Source organism: Terrapene carolina, unplaced genomic scaffold (assembly GCF_002925995.2).
Source record: "Terrapene carolina triunguis isolate 2854851 unplaced genomic scaffold, T_m_triunguis-2.0 Scaffold58, whole genome shotgun sequence".
Classification (NCBI taxonomy): domain Eukaryota; kingdom Metazoa; phylum Chordata; order Testudines; family Emydidae; genus Terrapene; species Terrapene triunguis.
In genome coordinates, this window is record NW_020664409.1 from 13,295,164 (window position 1) to 13,314,441 (window position 19,278).

Sequence of the window (19,278 nt, forward strand, 5' to 3'; positions counted from 1 at the left end):
ACTTGGATAAGAAACCTCCAAAGGAAACCTAGTAGGGCTGTCGATTAATCGCAGTTAACTCGTGGGATTAATTAAAAAATTTAATCACGATTAATGGCAGTTTTAATCGTACTGTTAAACAACAGAATACCAACTGAAATTTATTAAATATTTTGGATATTTTTCTACATTTTCATATATATTGTATTCTGTGTTATTGAAATCAAAGTGTATATTATTTTTATTACAAATATTTGCACTGTAAAAATGATAAACAAAAGAAATAATATTTTTCAATTCACCTCATACAAGTATTGTAGTGGAATCTCTTTGTCGTGAAAGTGCAACTTACAAATGTAGATTTTTTTGTTACATAACTGCACTTGAAAACAAAACAAACAATGTAAAACTTCAGCGCCTACAAGTCCACTCAGTCCTACTTGTTGTTCAGCCAATTGGTAGGACAAACAAGTTTGTTCACATTTACAGGAGACAGTGCTGCCCTCTTCTTATTTATAATGTCACCAGAAAGTGAGAACAGGCATTTACACGGCACTTTTGTAGCCAGCAGTGCAAATATTTGTAATAAAAAATAAATATAAAGTGAGCACTGTACACTTTGTATGCTGTGTTGTATTTAAAATCAATATATTTGAAAATGTAGCAAACATCCAAAAATATTTAAATAAATGCTACAGTAACTCCTCATTTAATGTTGTAGTTCTGTTCCTAAAAAATGCGACTTAAAGTGAAACGATGTTAAGTGAATCCGATTTCCCCATAAGAATGAATGTAAATGGGGTGGGGTTAGGTTCCAGGGAAATTTTTTTTTCCAGACAAAAGGCATTATATACATTTTAAACAAGCAATTTAATACAGGTATAAGTTTTAAACAATTTTAAAGAAACAATTTAATACTACAATCATCATTGCTGAGTATGAAGCAATGGGAACATCATTGCTGAGTATGAAGCAATGGGAGGTGCCCACTCCTTACCCCACACAGGCACAGCCCACTGGCACTGCAGGCAATGAGGCAAGCAAGGAGGCTGAAGGTGCTGTAGGCTAGGAGAAGCACATTGTGCAGCAGCAGCTTCCCCTACTGTGCAAGCATCGGGCTGGGGGGCTCAACCCTTGGCCCGCCCACACACCCCCTTCCCTCAAGCCCCCACCCTTAATCCACCTCTTTTCCCCCTTTACTCCGCACGCCACATCCCTGCTCCCTCTGCTGCCTCTTGCCTGCGGCAATCAGCTGGTTTGTGGCGTTCAGGGGAGGGAGGGGGAGCCTGAGCGCTGAGTCCTCGCTCCTCCCCCCTCCCTCCTGAACGCCACGAACCAGCTGATTGCCGCAGGGTAGGAGGCAGGGGAGCAGGGGGAAGGTGCTGATCCGCAGAGTCCGCTGGCGGGCAGGAGGCACTGGGGCGGACATAGGGGAGCTGATGGGGGGCTGCCAGCTGTGGACAAAGCAGGCAGCCAAACAATGTTATAGCGGAGCATTGCACAACTTTAAATGAGCATGTTCTGTAATGGAACAGGGACGTAAGATTGAAACAACGTTAAGCAAGAGGACGTTAAGTGGGGAGTTACTGTATTCTCTTATTGTTTAACAAGGCGATTAATTGCATGATTAATTGCAATTCATTTTTTTAATCGCTTGAAAGCCCTAAAACCTAGTAACTGTAGGAGATGATGCTGATGATTCAGAAGGTGGCACTCTTCTCTCCAAGTCAGTACTGAACAAATGCTCCCCACTTACTGTCTTACACACACCGCTAAACAGTTGCTTTATCTCACACCACAAGTGGCTGTATTTCAAGGCTCAGAAATTCATAGCTTCTAAGGTCAGAAGGTAACATTATGATCATCTAGTTTGACCTGATGCATGACACAGGCCACAGAACCTAACCCAATGATTCCTCCAGTGAAGGGAATCATTCTTCCCTGTACATAACCAAATACTGCTGGGCTCAATAACTTGTAGGTGAAGTTGATCACTCTGTACAGACTGTGTATCAGTCTACATTTGTAAAGAGCCTTATGATGGGGTGTGCGCTAGCAAATACAAAACAGAAATATTAACAGCACTGGCTAAGTAGCTGTTTGTCTCTGAAAGGGGAAACATTGTTTAGAGCAACACAGGAGAATGCCTGTTGTGTATACAATAAGGGCCTTTCTTTCAACTTCCCCAACACCACTCGGCTTCTTAGATCTCCACTAATAGGGACTAAGTAGGAAGTTTGACAAATCCCTCCTTCCCCCTACCATCTATGTAAATAAAAGGGTGTAGGGTTTGACTAGAGCCAACTTCAGAACAGCTCCATCCTCTGCATGCAATCAGCTCCTCTCCCCAGGCTGGCAGCATCTCCTGCCTGTGCCTACCTCGGTCTCTCCCTCCCCTCCTCTTCCTGCTGTGGGCTCAGTCTCTGTTCTGACACTCTTATCTGCCAGTGCGTCTCTCAGCCATCGTTCTGATTTTCTCCTCTGGTTATATTGTTTTCACCATTGGCTCTTCCCACTCCCTCTGTCAAAAGGGCACCCAGCTACACGCTCCCTCCTTCCACCTTTTCCTCTTCCCTGCCAGAGAAACCCCTCCAGACAGCAATTCCCTCCAGCCATTTTGCTCCCCATGACAAGAAAGAACCCTTTCATCTGCTCCATTTCCCCTTTCTGTCTGAAACTCCCCCCAACCTGTTGCCTTTTCCCAGAGATGTCAGTGCCTACTGGGGGAGAACGGCTCTAGGAGAGCAAAGAATAAGAAGGTCTTCTGATAAGTATCTGCACTTCTGGATGCCGAATTCAAACCCATCATTACAGGTTCACCCATAACTGGAATATATTTATTTTTATGACGATGATGGGCTTTTGGGTGTATTTGTATAGACACTTTTGCAATGTAAGGCTGAGTTTTGTGTTCCTACTCATATATATTTTTTGCAGATTTGAGCTGAGTTTTATATTCAAACGTACACACACTCTCTGATGTAAATGCTAGTTATTTTTTCTTTCAAAGTTCTGTTTAAATAAAAAAAGCTCAATTGAACAACAACAACAACAACAAAATGTTGTCGAGAAGCCATGTAATAAAAATCAGATAAGAGCCTGCATCTTCTATGTATCACAGCATGTGTAGGCACCCGCCATCTGAAAGTCAGACTCCATTACATTTTCTCAGATTGGGAGTTTCTCAAAGTTTCTCAAACTGAGACACCCCCAAAGCAATAGCATCACATTTACCTCTGAGTACAAAGCACTTTGCAGTGTCTATAAGATGTATCTTCTTATCTAACTTTTTTACATGGTTTCTAGCAAACTGCATTATTTTGGGTTCAACTAAGCCTTTGAAATTAACTATATTTTGAGACTGATCATTTAAATAAGTTTCTTTGCTAAAATTGACTGCAGAAACAGAATTTGGAGTTCTACATCTGTTGTCTCTCAATGATTCTAGATCAAATATACTCCATTTACAAGTAAAATCGTCGTTTTTTCCTCCTCTTAATTCTCAGCCCTGAAAACTCCTTCTGGAACATGAAATTAAAGCTAAGCAGTTTCGTTTCCACACATTATCAACAGTAGTAATGAATGGTTCTTCAGACCAAATTCTGCTCGTAGGTCTATCCATATAACGCCTCCATCTTCAAATTATACTCTCTCCCATACAATCCTGAGCCAACACCCTCAGCTTAATCCTGCATCTCATCCTGTCTCTCAAACTTCTCTAATGCATGTTTTACAGTCAACAAACTTATCACCACCAAAACTGAACTCCAGATCTTCCCTTCCAAGAACCACTCCTTTCCTTCCACGCCTCTGTCATCATTGACAGCTCCACCCTTTGCTCCCTAAGCACTTGGGCCTGTAACCCAGGAGTCATCTTCAACTTCTCCTTCTCTCTTGTCTGGCGCAGCCAAGTTGAGCCCAAATCTGGCCACCTCTCATCCAGGCTCGCATCCTCTCCCATCATGACTGTTGCAACCTCCTCTCCAGCCTCCCCCATACCCACATCACTCTCGGATCTAGTCAAAATAATAAGTACATCTTCCTTGCATGTCAATCTGAGTTTGCCACTCCTCAATCCTTTTGAATCCCTCCACTGGTTCCCTCTACTCCAAAAACATCCAGCTCAAGCTTAATGCCCTTGATACTCCCTCCCTACTTAGTCTGCCCTTGTCTCTTATGTCATCCTCTGCAGCACTCCTCTCCGCAAATGATGCAAGCCTTGACAGAGCCCCTTATTCTCCCTTAACTATCTTTATACTCTCTCCTTTGCTGTTCTTTATACATGGAATGCTCTCCTTGAACTGACCCACTATCCTCTCCTCCTTCTCTCTCCACTTCTACCATGCCACCTACAAGAAATTAACCTACTAATAAGAGATACAACTGCAAATGCAAGGCACAAATCTGTGTAGAAAGGAGCAAGTTGATAGTCATTTTTCAATCATGTTATCATCCTTCCTAGGCTGGTGTCCCATCACCTCTTGTCTGTTCATTAGCTCCAATCCCCCAAGGGTCAGAGTTAAATCTGTGTGCTTAGGTGGCACTCCCTCCCAGCCGATCAGGTTTGTTTGCAGAGTAGCAGGGAGTGGGGGAAAGGAGGGAAGAGGAAGGAGCCCTCTTGCCAGCTCCACACAGATGTAACCTAAAATTCACAAGAATGCTCAAACAACTGTCTGGCAACTGGACTCGTGGTCTCTGGGTCACTATCTTATTTGAAGGAATGTTGGCAAGTCAGTCCAGCCGACCATAGATACCGCCAGAGAACCTGCCCCTACTCAGTTCAGTCAACTTCTGCACATCTGAATTTGCCATTACATCCTGGTTAAACCTCATTGAAAATGTGATTGAAAATACCACACATTTTCTAAGAGGCATTTCTATAGAACCACACTCTGAGCTTTACTATTGGGATCTACAGTTCTTTAGCTCACTAGACCTTTACTTATCTCTGTGGATGGGGTGTGCATCAAATATCATCGGTAACATTAAAGTGATGCACTATATACATTAATATAGTATTTAAGGATCAGATTGTACAAAGCTGAAGTCTGAGATCTGCACACAAATAACACCATTGCATGCACAAAACAGATGCTTTATCCCTCAAATGGCTAGGTAGCTCACTCAATTTTCATCTTCATGTGCAATTGCAGTAGCATGCAACTATAGGCACGCTTGCCTGCGTATCTTTTGCCTCCCTTTAAAAAAAAATAAAATACCTGTCCTTAGTCCACAGTAAATGCTTGTACTTGACCAAAGGCACTTAACGAATACTACTCTTAACTGTGACAGAGGCACCCTAATGAGGCTTGGTGATGATACCATCTCATGTGTACAGATGCTGTCCCATTTTATCTTTACCATTCCTTAGGCTAAAAAGCCAGGGAAATCTGAAACATGCTGACATTTCCTACAAGCTACCTCATAGCTACTGTATAGACATGAAAAGATTCAGCCATCTAATTACCCCATTATTTGATGACACTATCAGCCCAAGGATATCTGTTTCTGGTCAATGGCCAGAAACCTCCTAGGCTACCAATAGATCTCTAGGAACAAGGTACAAGTGACCTTCACATGAGCTCTGTGCTCCCAACTATATGCCTCTCAAGTTTCTAGTCTATCTCACTGCACATGAGCCAGTACATAAACTCTTAGTACTAAGTGGAATGTGTGTGCTGACCTCTGATAAACTGGCGGACAAAGACAAAATTATGTAGCATTTGCTCATCTATAAGGACATTATGCCACTTTCTTATTTATTATATGAGCTACAGTTTGATTACCAGTGTGTAACATTACCCTTTTTTTTGGCTAGTTGCCCCCCAAACTGTGACTGCTACTGGCAATAGAAAGAGCAATGGAAAGATCTCTGAGAATGTAAGATCTTTTACCGAATGGAGCTCTGCCAAAATGCTGGTCACCAGTCTCCACGTCACATCTCGTCAAAACAGACTCAAGCCGTGAGCTTTCCAGTGCATCAGAGAAAAATGAAAAGCCCACATGATTCCTCAGAACTGTCCATTACACGCAAAGGTGCTTCAGGAGCATATCAGTTATCAGATGTTTTGTAAACAACATGACCTCATGCGACAACACTGCATTTGAATGCCTGCTGTATGAAAAAGCTTTTGCTTGGGCAATATTCAGCAGGCAAAGCTGAGATTTCCCAACAGTTTTCTATGCTTTTAGACAGAAGTTTTACCTTACAGCAGCAGCACATTGGTTCTATTCTTTGCTAGAGATCATGAAAATTGCAAAACAATCTGCAAGATGTTTGTTCACATTTCTAAATGAATGCGCGTTGGCTGTAGTCCCTTCCCTTTTGTGTTTGCTGGCGGTGAACATTCACTAGATCAGGTTTTACTAGCACAAAAGTTTATAATGGGTGAATTTAAGCTTGCCTGGTGAAATACTTGCTGAAAGCAAATTTAAAATGTGCTTTCTCTGAGCATATGTACCTGAAACCTGATTTTCGTTAACTATCTTAAGTCTTTTCTATAGTACCTGTTACTTGAGCCGAGCAAAAATTTTTGGGTGAATAGTAAATTTACCAGTAACTGCATTTTTGGGGGCATCAAAACCACTAGTGAATTTAGGTCAAATTTGGCAAACAGTTTTGGGGAAAAAATTGAAATGTCTAAATGTTTTGTTTTGACATTTTGAAATGAACTCTTTTGATATTTCATTTTAAATCAAACATTTTGTGTAGAAAATGCCATTTCAAATCAACATTCCAAGCATTTCACTTGACCCAAACAAAATTTTGTTCCATCAAGAAAAAAAAAAATCTGTTTCAGTTGGAAATAAACAGAATTTTCCCCCATATTTTTTAATTCAGCACCAAACCAAATAAATAATTTTAAAAAAATCAGCTATTTGCTTGGCTCTATCCCTTACCATGGCATCTAACTGTATAGATTTTAAGAGCTATACCTGCCCTATCAAGGAAGAGAAACAATCACAGCTAAGCAACTCAGCAAATGTTTGAAATAGCAAGTGACGGAATAAATGATATTTACAAAAAGCTTTGTTTAATAGCTTCTAATAATGACTAAATCTGAGAAAATCCTGTTCTGTTTGAGATCATTCCAGAAACAGAAAAAAAGATGACATTCTTTGGAGACTATAATATGCTCAAAGCTGACTGTCCTTAGATATTATGCCTAATGAAGGCTTCATAGACTTTAGGCATAATATCTAAGGACAGTCAGCTTTGTAGCTGGGTCTCAAAATATATAGGTGCTAGTAATCACTGCTGATTTGATGTTTGAGTAATTAACAACATGTTCAAAACCACTGAAGTCATCCAGAGAAACAGCAATACTACTATCTTGTGAAATTTACTAATATCCATGAGAAATGCTTGGGCACTTACATTTGTCATGGGAAGTACAAATGTATATCCTTGTCCATAAAGAGACACCTCTATAAATTAAAGGAAAAAAACAGAACTTTGGTTTGAATTTATTTTAAAAAACCAGTTCTGTGATGATCTTGGTCATTGAACTCCTACCTTTCAGATTTTTAACTCTCTTACCTCCTGATCTGGTCATTAAGCATAGAACCAAATGAGTGTGTATGGGGCTTAAAATGAATTAGTGGAATTCTGCCTTACTAAAAAAGATACGGAATACACACGTAAGTCTGGAGAATCTGAAAAAGTCCTGCCAGTAATTAGCATTTCAGTCCCTAGTCTCTGCTGTCCTTTGGTGCTATGGATTGTGGTTCTGTTCCTGGCCGGTTACCCTATGAAACTTTTTGTGAGCTATTCTGAGGAGAAACTGTTATTTTACTGTCACAATAATTATATACTCAGTTTTGTGGGTCATCCTCCATAATAATATTGCTGTAAGGTAATCAGCAGCATGGTCTCCAATATGGTGATTTCTGGGGTTGGTACAGGACTGTCTTTGTGTTTCTTTGCCTTCTACAGCTTGCAAATTAATGCTGCTACTTAAAAACTAGTTTTGAAAAACAAATTACTCAGCATCATCCCCTGTAACATTAGAACAGAACCTATGTTCTTTGGAGTCACTGTGTCAGAAAGGAAATATTTTGTCATTTCTAAGCCCAGTGTACTTCCTCAGAAAGCAAATATGTTTCTAATTGTATCAAATTATGTAAATAAAATGCATGCCTTTTCTTCATGTGTAAATGCCTGTATACAAATATGAAGGTGTTTTGTGCTTACATGCTGCAAGTGTCTAACCAAAATTGTTGAGCCTCTAACGTCTGAAGATGATGATAAAATAAATAAGTAAATAAACCAGGCTTTTATACTGTGTCTAACGTCCAGCAGCAAAAATTGAGACACCCAGAATCACTTGTCATTTTTGAAAATCTGGGTTTTTTCTGTTTCAAGCAGAAACCAGAAACTTTAAATGGAGAGGTAAACTGAAAATGCAGAACATACGTAAGAGTAATGGGTAATGAACAAAGTCATTGTGGGACCCACTGATGTCAGGGAATTCTGAATTTAAAAGGTCAAACCTCTTAAGCATAGCTGGCATTCACATTTTTACTACTACTGTGGCTGAGTTTCTTGGATGTACATTTTATATTGACTTTCATCACTGGAAAATATGGTCTGATGTGCAAGCAATAAAGGATTGACCAAAATCCTTTGAAATAAGGACTTATTTCAGTACTTGAACTTTTTTATGATAGTATAAAAGGTCTGAGCATATTATAGTGCGCTTCTGAAGAGACGCATTATTTATCTTGTAAGAGCTGCCTTGATGCTGTGCTGTATTACAAAGAAATTCTACTTTTAAACAAGCCCTTTGTCATACAACTAATCCCCTCAACTAACCACTTTCCTCTCCACAAGAGATGCAGCATCTTATAGGCTGTGTTAGTATTTCACATGGTTTCAAACACTTCTTTGCTGAAAAATAGTAATTAAGGGGTTAACTGAAAACACGACTTTGCTGCCTCCCCAGTTCAAGAACCGACTTGATCATTCTTCAGGGATTCCCTTTTGTATGAGTCATTGTTAAGATAGACAGACTCCCCACGCAAAGAGGCCAGGATAATGCCATTCCTCAGGAGATTACAACAGCTGAGGGTTAGCCCTTAAAGACAGAAAACTCAGAACTCATGCATGGGAAAACATTCAGTGGACTACAATGCACTCAGCAGACATAAAGAAATCGTTCAGACAAAAATCCCATCCTGCATTCACCAATTAAACATGCAGAATATCACGATCTTATTCACATTACATCTACACCCTAGCCTAGGGATTTTGCCTGAGTAGGGAATACTGAATGGAACCCACGTAGCATAATGTAAAATTATATATAACTGTTACATTCTTTTTTTTTATGATTGTAATTTTTCACAAGGTCTATTACATTTGTAATAGCTGAAATCCTAGAGTTAACTGCTACCCAGTAGAAATGTGATCAACATTTAGATTTAACAACAACAACAACAACAAACAAGTGAGTAATATATCTAGTAATCTTCACAAAAATTAGTAACCTAAATTTCTAAGTGCGGGAGGGGGGAAGGGTGTGGAAGGGGAGAGAGAGAGAGACTGACTACACTGGAGCTCCATTTCCTGCCCTACTTTTATTTAAAAGTATAATTGCTAGATGATCCCATCAGGAGAATGAACGGTAATTGAAATTATTGTTTAATAATTTAATCAATTTAGTGATTTTGCTGAAGAACAATTAGGAAAAGCCCGTCAGTGAGACAATGGTGCATCATTCTCAGTTGTTTTAAATGTCATGTTACATTAGGTGATGCAGCAAATGAGGAACCGAGCCGAGGAAACAAGAGGAAAAATAAGTTAAGTAGACAACATATTTAGCTTCACTTTCTGAATGTAGCCATGATTTTGTCTAAGGGATTAATGATTTTACAGTGGAAGGCAGATGGTCTTCTTGCTACCTCTTATGGGATCTTGGATCTCAAGGAGGTTGTGTCACTAGGAAGGCCTGCAATATCGGTTGTAGAGACTTGGGTTCAGTCCTACGAAGTGTTGAGTGCCTCTGATTCCCGTTAACTTTTATCGGTGTTCAAGGTCCTGCTCAGCGCCTTGTAAGGTTGAACCATTTGAATGTACCAAACAAGGCTTTCATCATACGGGTACAACAAACCTACCCAGATTACTTAAACTGGACTATGATTTCAGCCTCAGTTATACACCAGACTGGACTCTCTAGTAGAAACAGATGGAATACTTACCATTGATTGCAAAGTAGCTCCTGATTCATTAGACAATTTGGGGGCAGGGAGGGATTCTTCTGATGTTATCCACATGCAGAGGGAACCCTTAGCATATGGATCTCCCCCTACCCACCATACCATGTGCCCCAGGACTCTTCCTGTGGGTTTTTCTATGTGAGGCGGAAGAACTCTATTATTTACTTCCACTTCAGCATACACATCCACATAGTCATTATTTATATTAAATACTTTGTACTGTGCTCACCTGTACATTGTTTGATTTCTTATTACATTTTTTTTAAAATCCTAAAAAATTACATTTACAGTAGAACCTCAGAGTTACAAACACCAGAGTTACAAACAGATCAGTCAATCACAGACCTCATTTGGAACAGGAAGTATGCAATCAGGCAGCAGCAGAGACAAAAAGAAAAAAAAATACAGTACAGTTCTGTGATAAATGTAAACTACTAAAAAAATAAAGGGAAAGCTTAAAAAAAAGGGTTGAGAAGGTAAGGAAACTGTTTCTGTGCTTGTTACATTTAAATTAAGATGGTTAAAAGCAGCATTTTTCTTCTGCACAGTAAAGTTTCAAAACTGTACTAAGTCAATGTTCAGTTGTAAACTTTTGAAAGAACAACCATAATGTTTTGTTCAGAATTACGAACATTTCAGAGTTACGAACAACCTCCATTCCAGAGGTGTTCGTAGCTCTGAAGTTCTACTTCATGCATGATGCATCTGAAGAAGTGAGTTGTAGCCCACGAAAGCTTATGTTGAAATACATTTGTTAGTCTCTAAGGCTTGGTCTACACTTACCCCCCAAGTCGAAGTAAGGTACGCAAATTCAGCTACGTGAATAACGTAGCTGAATTCGACATACCTTACTTCGAACTTACCGCGGTTCAGACGCGGTCCACACGCGGCAGGCAGGCTCCCCGTCGACTCCGCGGTACTCCTCTCGTTGAGCTGGAGTACCACAGTCGACGGCGAGCACTTCCTGGTTCGATTTATCGCGTCCAGACCAGACGCGATAAATCGAACCCGGAACTTCGATTGCCAGCCGTCGAACTACCCGGTAAGTGTAGACCAGCCCTAAGGTGCCACAAGTACTCCTGTTCTTTTTGCGGATACAGACTAACACGGCTGCTACTTTGTAACCTGAAGTTCTACTGTATTTTGGATCTGATCTTGCATTCCAGGAGCATTCAAAGCTCCCCTTGACTGCAACAGGATTTTTGTTTGAGTAAGAACTGTAGGATTGGGCCTTTATTTGGATCCCTGCAGCTGAAAGCTGCATACTGCAAATTTTGGTTTTGGCATGTAATATTGCAAAAGGGGATAGCTTTATATACCCAGGCGATGTTACCTGCAGATGACTGGATAGCTTCATATTCAGAGGTACCCTTTAAGGATGACCTTTCAAATTTTTTTCCAATGCAGTGAGAAAGTAAAGCAGAAAAAACATGCATCAAAGAGGGCAGCCTTTAAGGCAGTTTCCTTCCTGTAATGAGTCCAATCTAGGTTTTCATTTTTGAAATGTCATCCTAACCCATTTTCATACATGGAGGACTAAACAGAAATGAAACAATCTTTTCTTCCCTCTTCCCAATTCACACAAACTCTGGAACTTATAGTTTTAAGTTGTAATTCTTCCACTTTCTAAAAAATGGACAGATATTTGCGTTACTGCTTAGGCATATCTGGCCAGATCCTCAGCAGGTGTGAAAACAATGTAGTTCCACTGAAGTCAAAAGTTGCCCTTTGAAGTCAATGGAGCCAATTTGCACCAACAGAGAATCTGAGCCATTCACGTTAATGGAGCTATTCCTAGGTATAGTTTTGATTACCTAAACTATGCCAAATCAGAACCCCATTGTGAAATTTCAGACAGGCTCTTTGGGTTTCTTTGAGTGGGTCAAGTGCTGAAGGGACCACTCTGAAATAAACTCACATCTACTTTGATTTGTTAACGAGATTTGTTAAGGAGATTCCCTGACTCAGCACAAACACATGCCTCCCACAGACATACCATTGATAATAGTCACACAGCAGGGAAGTGCAGTCTTACTGGAACTTAATGAATGGTGAGGGTTAAACAGACAGACTGTCAAAGCCTGCACTTGAACGGCTGTGAGATGCTAAGTGTTTGAGGAGCTCAGAAGACAGCTTACAGTTCAGGGGGTTGCAGCAGGCAGCCGTGGAATGTATGGTTTGTGCCAGCACCAGGGAAACCCTTTCCAAAACAAGAATACTCCTCCTCTGTAATTATCTCCTTTCAGAGCCTGCCTTTTACTCACAGCTCCACTCTAACCATCATCTCATCAGAAATAAAATACCATATTTTGCATTAACATTACATGAACTACAATCCTTACAGATGCTTTAACCTGAAACTTCAAATAGGGCCTAATCCCATAAGGTACTGAGTGCCCTCAATGCCCATTGAGGGTGAGTTGGGACACTCAGGATGCTAGAATATCAGTCACAGTAACGATAAACTTGATGAATAAAAGTGTGTGTGGGAGAGACACCTTGGTTCTTAATGGCAAAAAATAAAATTGTTCCTTTGAAATGAATGAACCTGCACTGGACAGGCTTTTGACAATGTTAATCCTCTTAAACCAACACCTAATAAATTATCAAAGCCCTTCAAGGCTTACATTTTCTACACAACCTGACACTGAGGATTAAAGGTCAATAAAAAAAATTCACCACAAAAGGAAAAAAACCCACATCCCCTTCCCCACCAAACCTACCGCACCAAGGTGCTGTTAATGTGATCTCCCCACTAATTATAAAAATGTTTAAGAAGCAGCAGTATCTTGCAGGTTTTTGCACTAAAATGTGATGAAATTCTTAGAATGCCTTTGACTACAATAACTAAGAAAACCTGCCAGGCACAATTGTGGTTTGCTACAAAAATAAACTCCAAACTCTCACTTTCAGTGTCACAATTGTATGCCTGCAATGAAACATATAACTGCATTATATACAACCATAGCATGACATAGAGCTGAGATCACCTACACAGTTCCACCCAGTGACATGGAAAACATGTGGATGAAAATGGGTTGACAGTGTTTACATTACCACCATTCAGTAATCAAATTTCCATTGGGTTTCAAAACAAGAAAAGGACGCAGACTGTCTATTTTTAAAGAAAATACCTGGCGCTTTCTCCACAAAGATGACTTTGGAGTCTTGTAGAAAGTTATGGCCAGACAGTATAATTTTTTTCCCTCCAATCACAGGAAAGCTGTCAGCACTTTGCTTCTCCACCAAAGGCAGTTCCTGGGCAGATCTTTGAGCTGGAAAGTTTTAAAAGGAGAAGAAAAGAAAAAACAACCACAGACACACACACACACACAAAATCAGTAAATATTGCTTAAATAAGTGACCCAACTTTTACTTTTATTAGACAAACTGAGTTTGATATAGAAACTCAAGAAAGTTCAGGAGGTCTATAGGAAACTCAGTGTACAGTTGGTTTTAAGGGCTTTAATTATAAACAATGCTTTTATTAGATAAGATACTATGGATTAAAAATAACCATACAAAGAACATTCTGTTAAATTAAAAAAGCCAGTTTGTTCTGTGTTACTTAAAACGGTATGTTTATTTTATTTATTTTTAAAGGAATTTCCCATAACATAAAGCCATATTCTATCATACTTATGCCAAATATTTATATGGCACTGTACTCATGTCCTCAGTAACCCAGTTACAGACCATGGTTGGAGAGCATGCTTCCATTAAGCTCTGAGTACCAAATTGCACATGGACCATGCTAACAGTATCCTATATCCCCATGGCATATATTTTATCATTCTTGACTGAGGTATTCAGCCTGCACACCTGTGCTTCAGAGAATGACGTGAGTACTTTATCCATATTACTGGGTCCTCCTTGTCTCACATGCACCAAGGGATTATGGAGTATTCGACACTTGCTTATTTCAGATTTCTGCATTTGAAATAACATACACTACACTTTTTTTTGCATTTGTCATATTGCAAAAATATTTGCTTTGTTTGGAGATAATACACTGCACTGCCGCTCAGTCCATAGTATTTTACACTGCAACCCTGACTTACATGGCACACAGAGATAGCCAACCTCATTTTTACTGGCTAGTTGAATTTGGCATATTAGGCATTACAGCCTGATCCTACACTCATAGATTTAATTGGGAGGTAGGATCAGGCTATTTTTGCTCTCATTTTTGGCTTTACTTGTAGGTGCACTTCAGGCTAGAATTTGATCCTTAGCAAAATTTAGCTTTTAAGAATCCTGAAATGGGGAGGGAGGAAAAAATGTAATAAATACATATTTTTATATAGAGATAGATAGATATAGATATAGTATTTAGGACACCAGCTTGTGCCATTCTAGCTCTTAGTATTAGGGAGGTTCTGCTACTCTTCATACATAGTACAGGCTTAACTTTTCTTAGAAAAAACCGCTTGTTTCTTTAAATGAGATCGGCTTGGGAAGGAAAGATTTTAAGTTGTAGGCAAAAGGGTTTCTGGTCTCAAGACCTGATAGATACACATCAGTTTCTGGTGGTGGAATCTGGGTCTGCTCTTCTCTGATGCTTCTTCTCCAGACATACCCAAAAGGGCACTGTGCTCCCAAGAAACCCCATATCTTACATTACACAGGGCCTCCCGGGTATGTTGTGCAGTCTGGGGCACCTCTCCTAGGAATGGCACAAAGAGCAGCAGCAGGTTCTGAACCCACCAACAGAACTTGATGCTATGGGTGGGGATGATGGAAGGGTCAGAGCCTCCCCCCCTCCCCCAAGAGTGCCGTGGCTGAGATCCTACGCCTACGGCAATTTGGGAAGGCAGACTGTCAAACTGTTCTCAGTTGTGTTGCTGCTTCCAGGGGAACAAAGGGAAGTAAAAGAGATAGGTAAAGGGTCCTCTAAAAAAGGGTTCAGTTAAATAGAATCTGAATTTGCAGCTGCTAATCTGAGTCAAAAAGAACCTCCAAAAGCTTGTGGAATTTCATCCAGCACTAGAAGCGACAGGAGTTAGAAAGAAACTTGATTTTCCCCAGCTAGACAAAAACTGTAAAGTTAAATGAAGCAAAGGGCTTTTCCTGTATTTAATAGGCTCATGGAGCAAGAATGAAATGGGATTCTTGGGGTGGGGGGGGAAGAGAAGTCTGTGTCCAAATCTGACAGGTTTATAAAGTGATGTTTGTTCTATTAAAAAGATCCCAATACTGAAGGTCAGTTTCTAGGAATTTCCTGAAACTGCAGTAAACTAACACTAATACGGCAATTTTAAATATCTCACTAGCTCCTTGTCAAAGGGATTTTTTGGTGGGGGAGAAATGGGGCTGAATTGGAGCTCTCCAAAACTCTTAATAGCAGTTACCCTTGTGAAAGGGCCTCTCAGCATAAAGGAACTTGCCCAAGTCAATTCAAGTTCAAACAGCAGCTTAACATGGCTCTTCTTGTATTGCAAAGGAACTTCCTGTAGGAGTGAATGCACAAGGGACCAGATATTGTTTTGCCAAGGAAACAGGTAATACTTTTCATGCAATGTAAAATACATTTTTGAGATGTACAGCACGTTTCAGACAATGGACAGATGCGATGAAACAACATTTAACATACTGACAAGGACAGGCTTTATGTCAGGCAATTGGTTGTACAATACCTGGCAAGAACAAGAAGGCTATTGCTACTTACAACACTCAATAGGGTTGGACGCTACTTGTAGAGACAGAGTTCTCCCGTTGGATTGTGGGATGTGAACTCGGAAGACCAGCCGCACTCGTGTATTCTTCCTTCCGATGTCTGTTTCTCCTTTTCGTAGTTCAATATCTGAATTTCTAAGTTTTAATATTCCAGCGCAGTCAATGCTGTCCAAAAGACGACACAGGACATTTCAACTAACTCTCTGCAGGTTCCAGAAAGTCACAAATACAACATTTCTACCTTCCCTCCCCTGCTTTTATTTATTTATTTAAAACCTGAGCCCCAGCCTAACATCTTCACAGGATCTTTGGGACAGGTAGGAATTCCTAAATAGTGCCCACTAGTAAGGCTAGTCCTGCTGGACTTATTTGCATGGACATATCAAAATTAAACATTGCAGAACATTAATTCATAATGCACATACGAGATGCACTAAAAAACTAAAGTAAAACTGCAGAAACACGAAGATTCTGGACATTACTACTATATGTGCATGATAATTCCTTTTGGATATGGATTTCTAGCATGTGTTTTATTACACTGAATATGCACAGTTTAATTTTATTTTGCACTTAGATAAAATAACCAGTGCACATGTAAATTCATTCAAACAGTTTCACTTCTCCTCTCCCTCCCAAGTAGTGTGACCATACATCCTGTTTTGGCTGGGACAGTCCCTTTTTTAAGCCCTGTCCTGGCCGTCCTGACTTTTTTGGTGAAAGTGGGCATCTGTCCTGTTTGCTCTTGCCAACTGCTGATGATCAGTTGGCAAGAGCAAACAGGACAGATGCCCACTTTTGTAAAAAAAGTGGGGCATGCATCCCTAGCGGGTGCAGAGGAACATGTGGGGGGGAAGTGAGCGGTGACACCAGCCGTGTGAAGGTGTGTGTGTAAACAGGGCTCGGGTGGACGCTACATGGCAAGGAGGGAAGGTTCAGGCGAGCAGTTACGCCAGCCATGTGGAGGGACAGGCAGGGCTCAGGTAAGGGGCAACACCAGCCCCCTGCGGAGAGCAGGCTGGACTTGGATGAGAGCCCTGTGCGTGAGGGAGGCAGCAGGGCTCAGGCCTGCCCCAAGTGCAGGGGGGAAGGGAGGGCAGGGCTCGGGCCAGTCGCACACGGTGTCCCATTTTCCCTTTTCCCAAGACATCTAGAATTCTATTCTGAAGCAAACTGAAAGATTATTCATCAAACACACACTCTGCAAACATGAATTGTGGAAGGCAATCCCCAGTTTTGGCCTTCATGCCTTTTAAGAGTGTGGATTTAACAATAACAGAGGCCCTTGCTGACAAGATCAGAGATGCAGTGTTGCCAATGAATGGATTAACAATATGCATTGACAGAAGAGGCCATAAGAACTATGGAGTATCCGTGTCAATGTCAAAATTTAGTACAATGATCTTACAATACAAAGGAGTAGATACTGCACTTCTAAAAAGAACAGGAGTACTTGTGGCACCTTAGAGACTAACACATTTATTTGGGCATAAGCTTTCGTGGGCTACAGCCCACTTCTTTGGATGCAAATAGAATTTTTTTTTTCCCTCTTACTTAATTGGCCTCTCAGAGTTGGTAAGACAACTCCCACCTGTTCATGCTCTCTGTATGTGTGTATATATATCTCCTCAATATATGTTCCATTCTATATGCATCCGAAGAAGTGTGCTGTAGCCCACAAAAGCTTATGCTCTAATAAATTTGTTAGTCTCTAAGGTGCCACAAGTACTCCTGTTCTTTTTGCGGATACAGACTAACACGGCTGCTACTCTGAAACCTGCACTTCTAATGTTGTGTATGTTATCATTTTTAGCTTCTATTTAAAAACAAAGGAATTTAACACACCATTAATTAAGGTTCTAATTTAAGACCCTGATACAGTGACGCACTTAAACTCAAACATAACTTTAAGCATCTGAGCAGTCCCATTTGAAGCCAATAGGAATACTCATACGCTTAAAGTTAAGCATGTGCTTGACTACTTTAGTGAATGCAGATGGGATTTCTCATGTGCTTAAGGGCTTTGCTGCACTGGGGCCTAAATCCACATAATTGTAAGAAAAACTTGCACTTCATCTTTAATCCTATTGTTAAGATTTCATGAAGGGAGTGTGAGCCCTAAGCCATAGAGATATAAAGTCCTATAAATGTCAAAACATTGTGTGTGATGCTTGATGGGACTTTATTACTGCAGTTGGGTGACATTTTTTGGATGAATAGTTTATAGGCTGAAAATCGCAAAACTATTCACCAATTTGGGTTGAACTGAGCAATAATTTTGGCCAAAAAAATAAGGGGGTGAGGATTCTGAAAAAGCCAAAATGTTTTGTTTAAAAAAATGTGGAAATGAAATGTTTCATTTCAAAATTTAGCTAGATTTAATTTAAAAAAAAAAACCCTAAAACCTAAACCTTAAACTAAAACTAAACATTTTTTGTTTGTTTTTTCAGTTCAGCCACCAAATCAAAAAATCAATTATTCGCCTAGCTCGGTTTATTACAGCCTAGCAAACTTGATATGAAAATCGATCATCTCTGGCACAAGATCTTTTCAGCCACCTTTGACATAATGACTTCAGTGACAGAAAAAATAATATATTACTTACTTGTCAAAAAATCAAATAGAAGGCCAAAGAAATACTCTGCTGGTATAAAATGGTGCAGCTCCACTAGCTTGAATGGATCTGTGTCAATTAACACCTGCAGCTAATTTGGCCAAAAGTGTTGCAGGGCTATTCTACTATATTGCATAATGAAAGTCTAGAGGTCCCAACATCTTGAGCCTTCAGCAATCACTCTGATCCCCATTAGCCCCGCTGCAAGTGCCACTGTAGCTCTTGTAAAATGAATTAAACACAGAGTTTTAGCCTTAATTTGCATCTTCTGAGATTTAATGGAGTTAATTCAGACATACATGTTGTTGCTGCTTTTGTTGTTTGCATGTTGATTTTTTGTTTTGTTTTTTTGCAAAAGTATATATGTAAATAAATATACAAACATATAACATTATGGGTGACATTACGGCCCTATTAAAGTAAATAGGAGCTTTGCCAGTGACTTCAGTGGGGCCAGGATTTCACCCCATATATGTATACATCTAGGAAATTCAGAGGACCCATACAAGGTTCTATATATCACTTGAGACCTTAATGCTGGAGCTTAAAGGATTTGGAGAGCCTCATACAAGCCCTGTGAACTGGGATGAATTTCACTCTACCAGTATTATCCTAGGATGAAATTCAGCTGTGTGAAGAGGACCTACACATATCTCACTTCAGACCTAATCTGGGAATTAAAAGGTGCATAGGCCCCTCTGCATAGGAGTAAATTTCACCCTTAGAGATTGTGAGAATAATTATACCTTGCTCTAACTGAGAAATAAATGTATCTTTGCTACTTTTAGTTC

General features: G+C 40.1%; 1 protein-coding gene across 2 annotated transcripts in view; it reads right to left on the reverse strand.

Moving 5' to 3' along the window:
• NFATC1 (nuclear factor of activated T cells 1) overlaps positions 1–19,278 on the reverse strand; it is a 147,347-nt gene that overhangs the window by 65,962 nt on the left and 62,107 nt on the right. For both annotated transcript variants that reach the window (XM_024206820.2, XM_024206821.2), the window contains exons 5-6: positions 15,866–16,038; positions 13,332–13,472 (exon numbers count right to left, since the gene is read on the reverse strand). In XM_024206820.2, the coding sequence (XP_024062588.2) occupies positions 13,332–13,472; positions 15,866–16,038 (314 nt within the window). The remainder of the gene's footprint in view (positions 1–13,331; positions 13,473–15,865; positions 16,039–19,278) is intronic.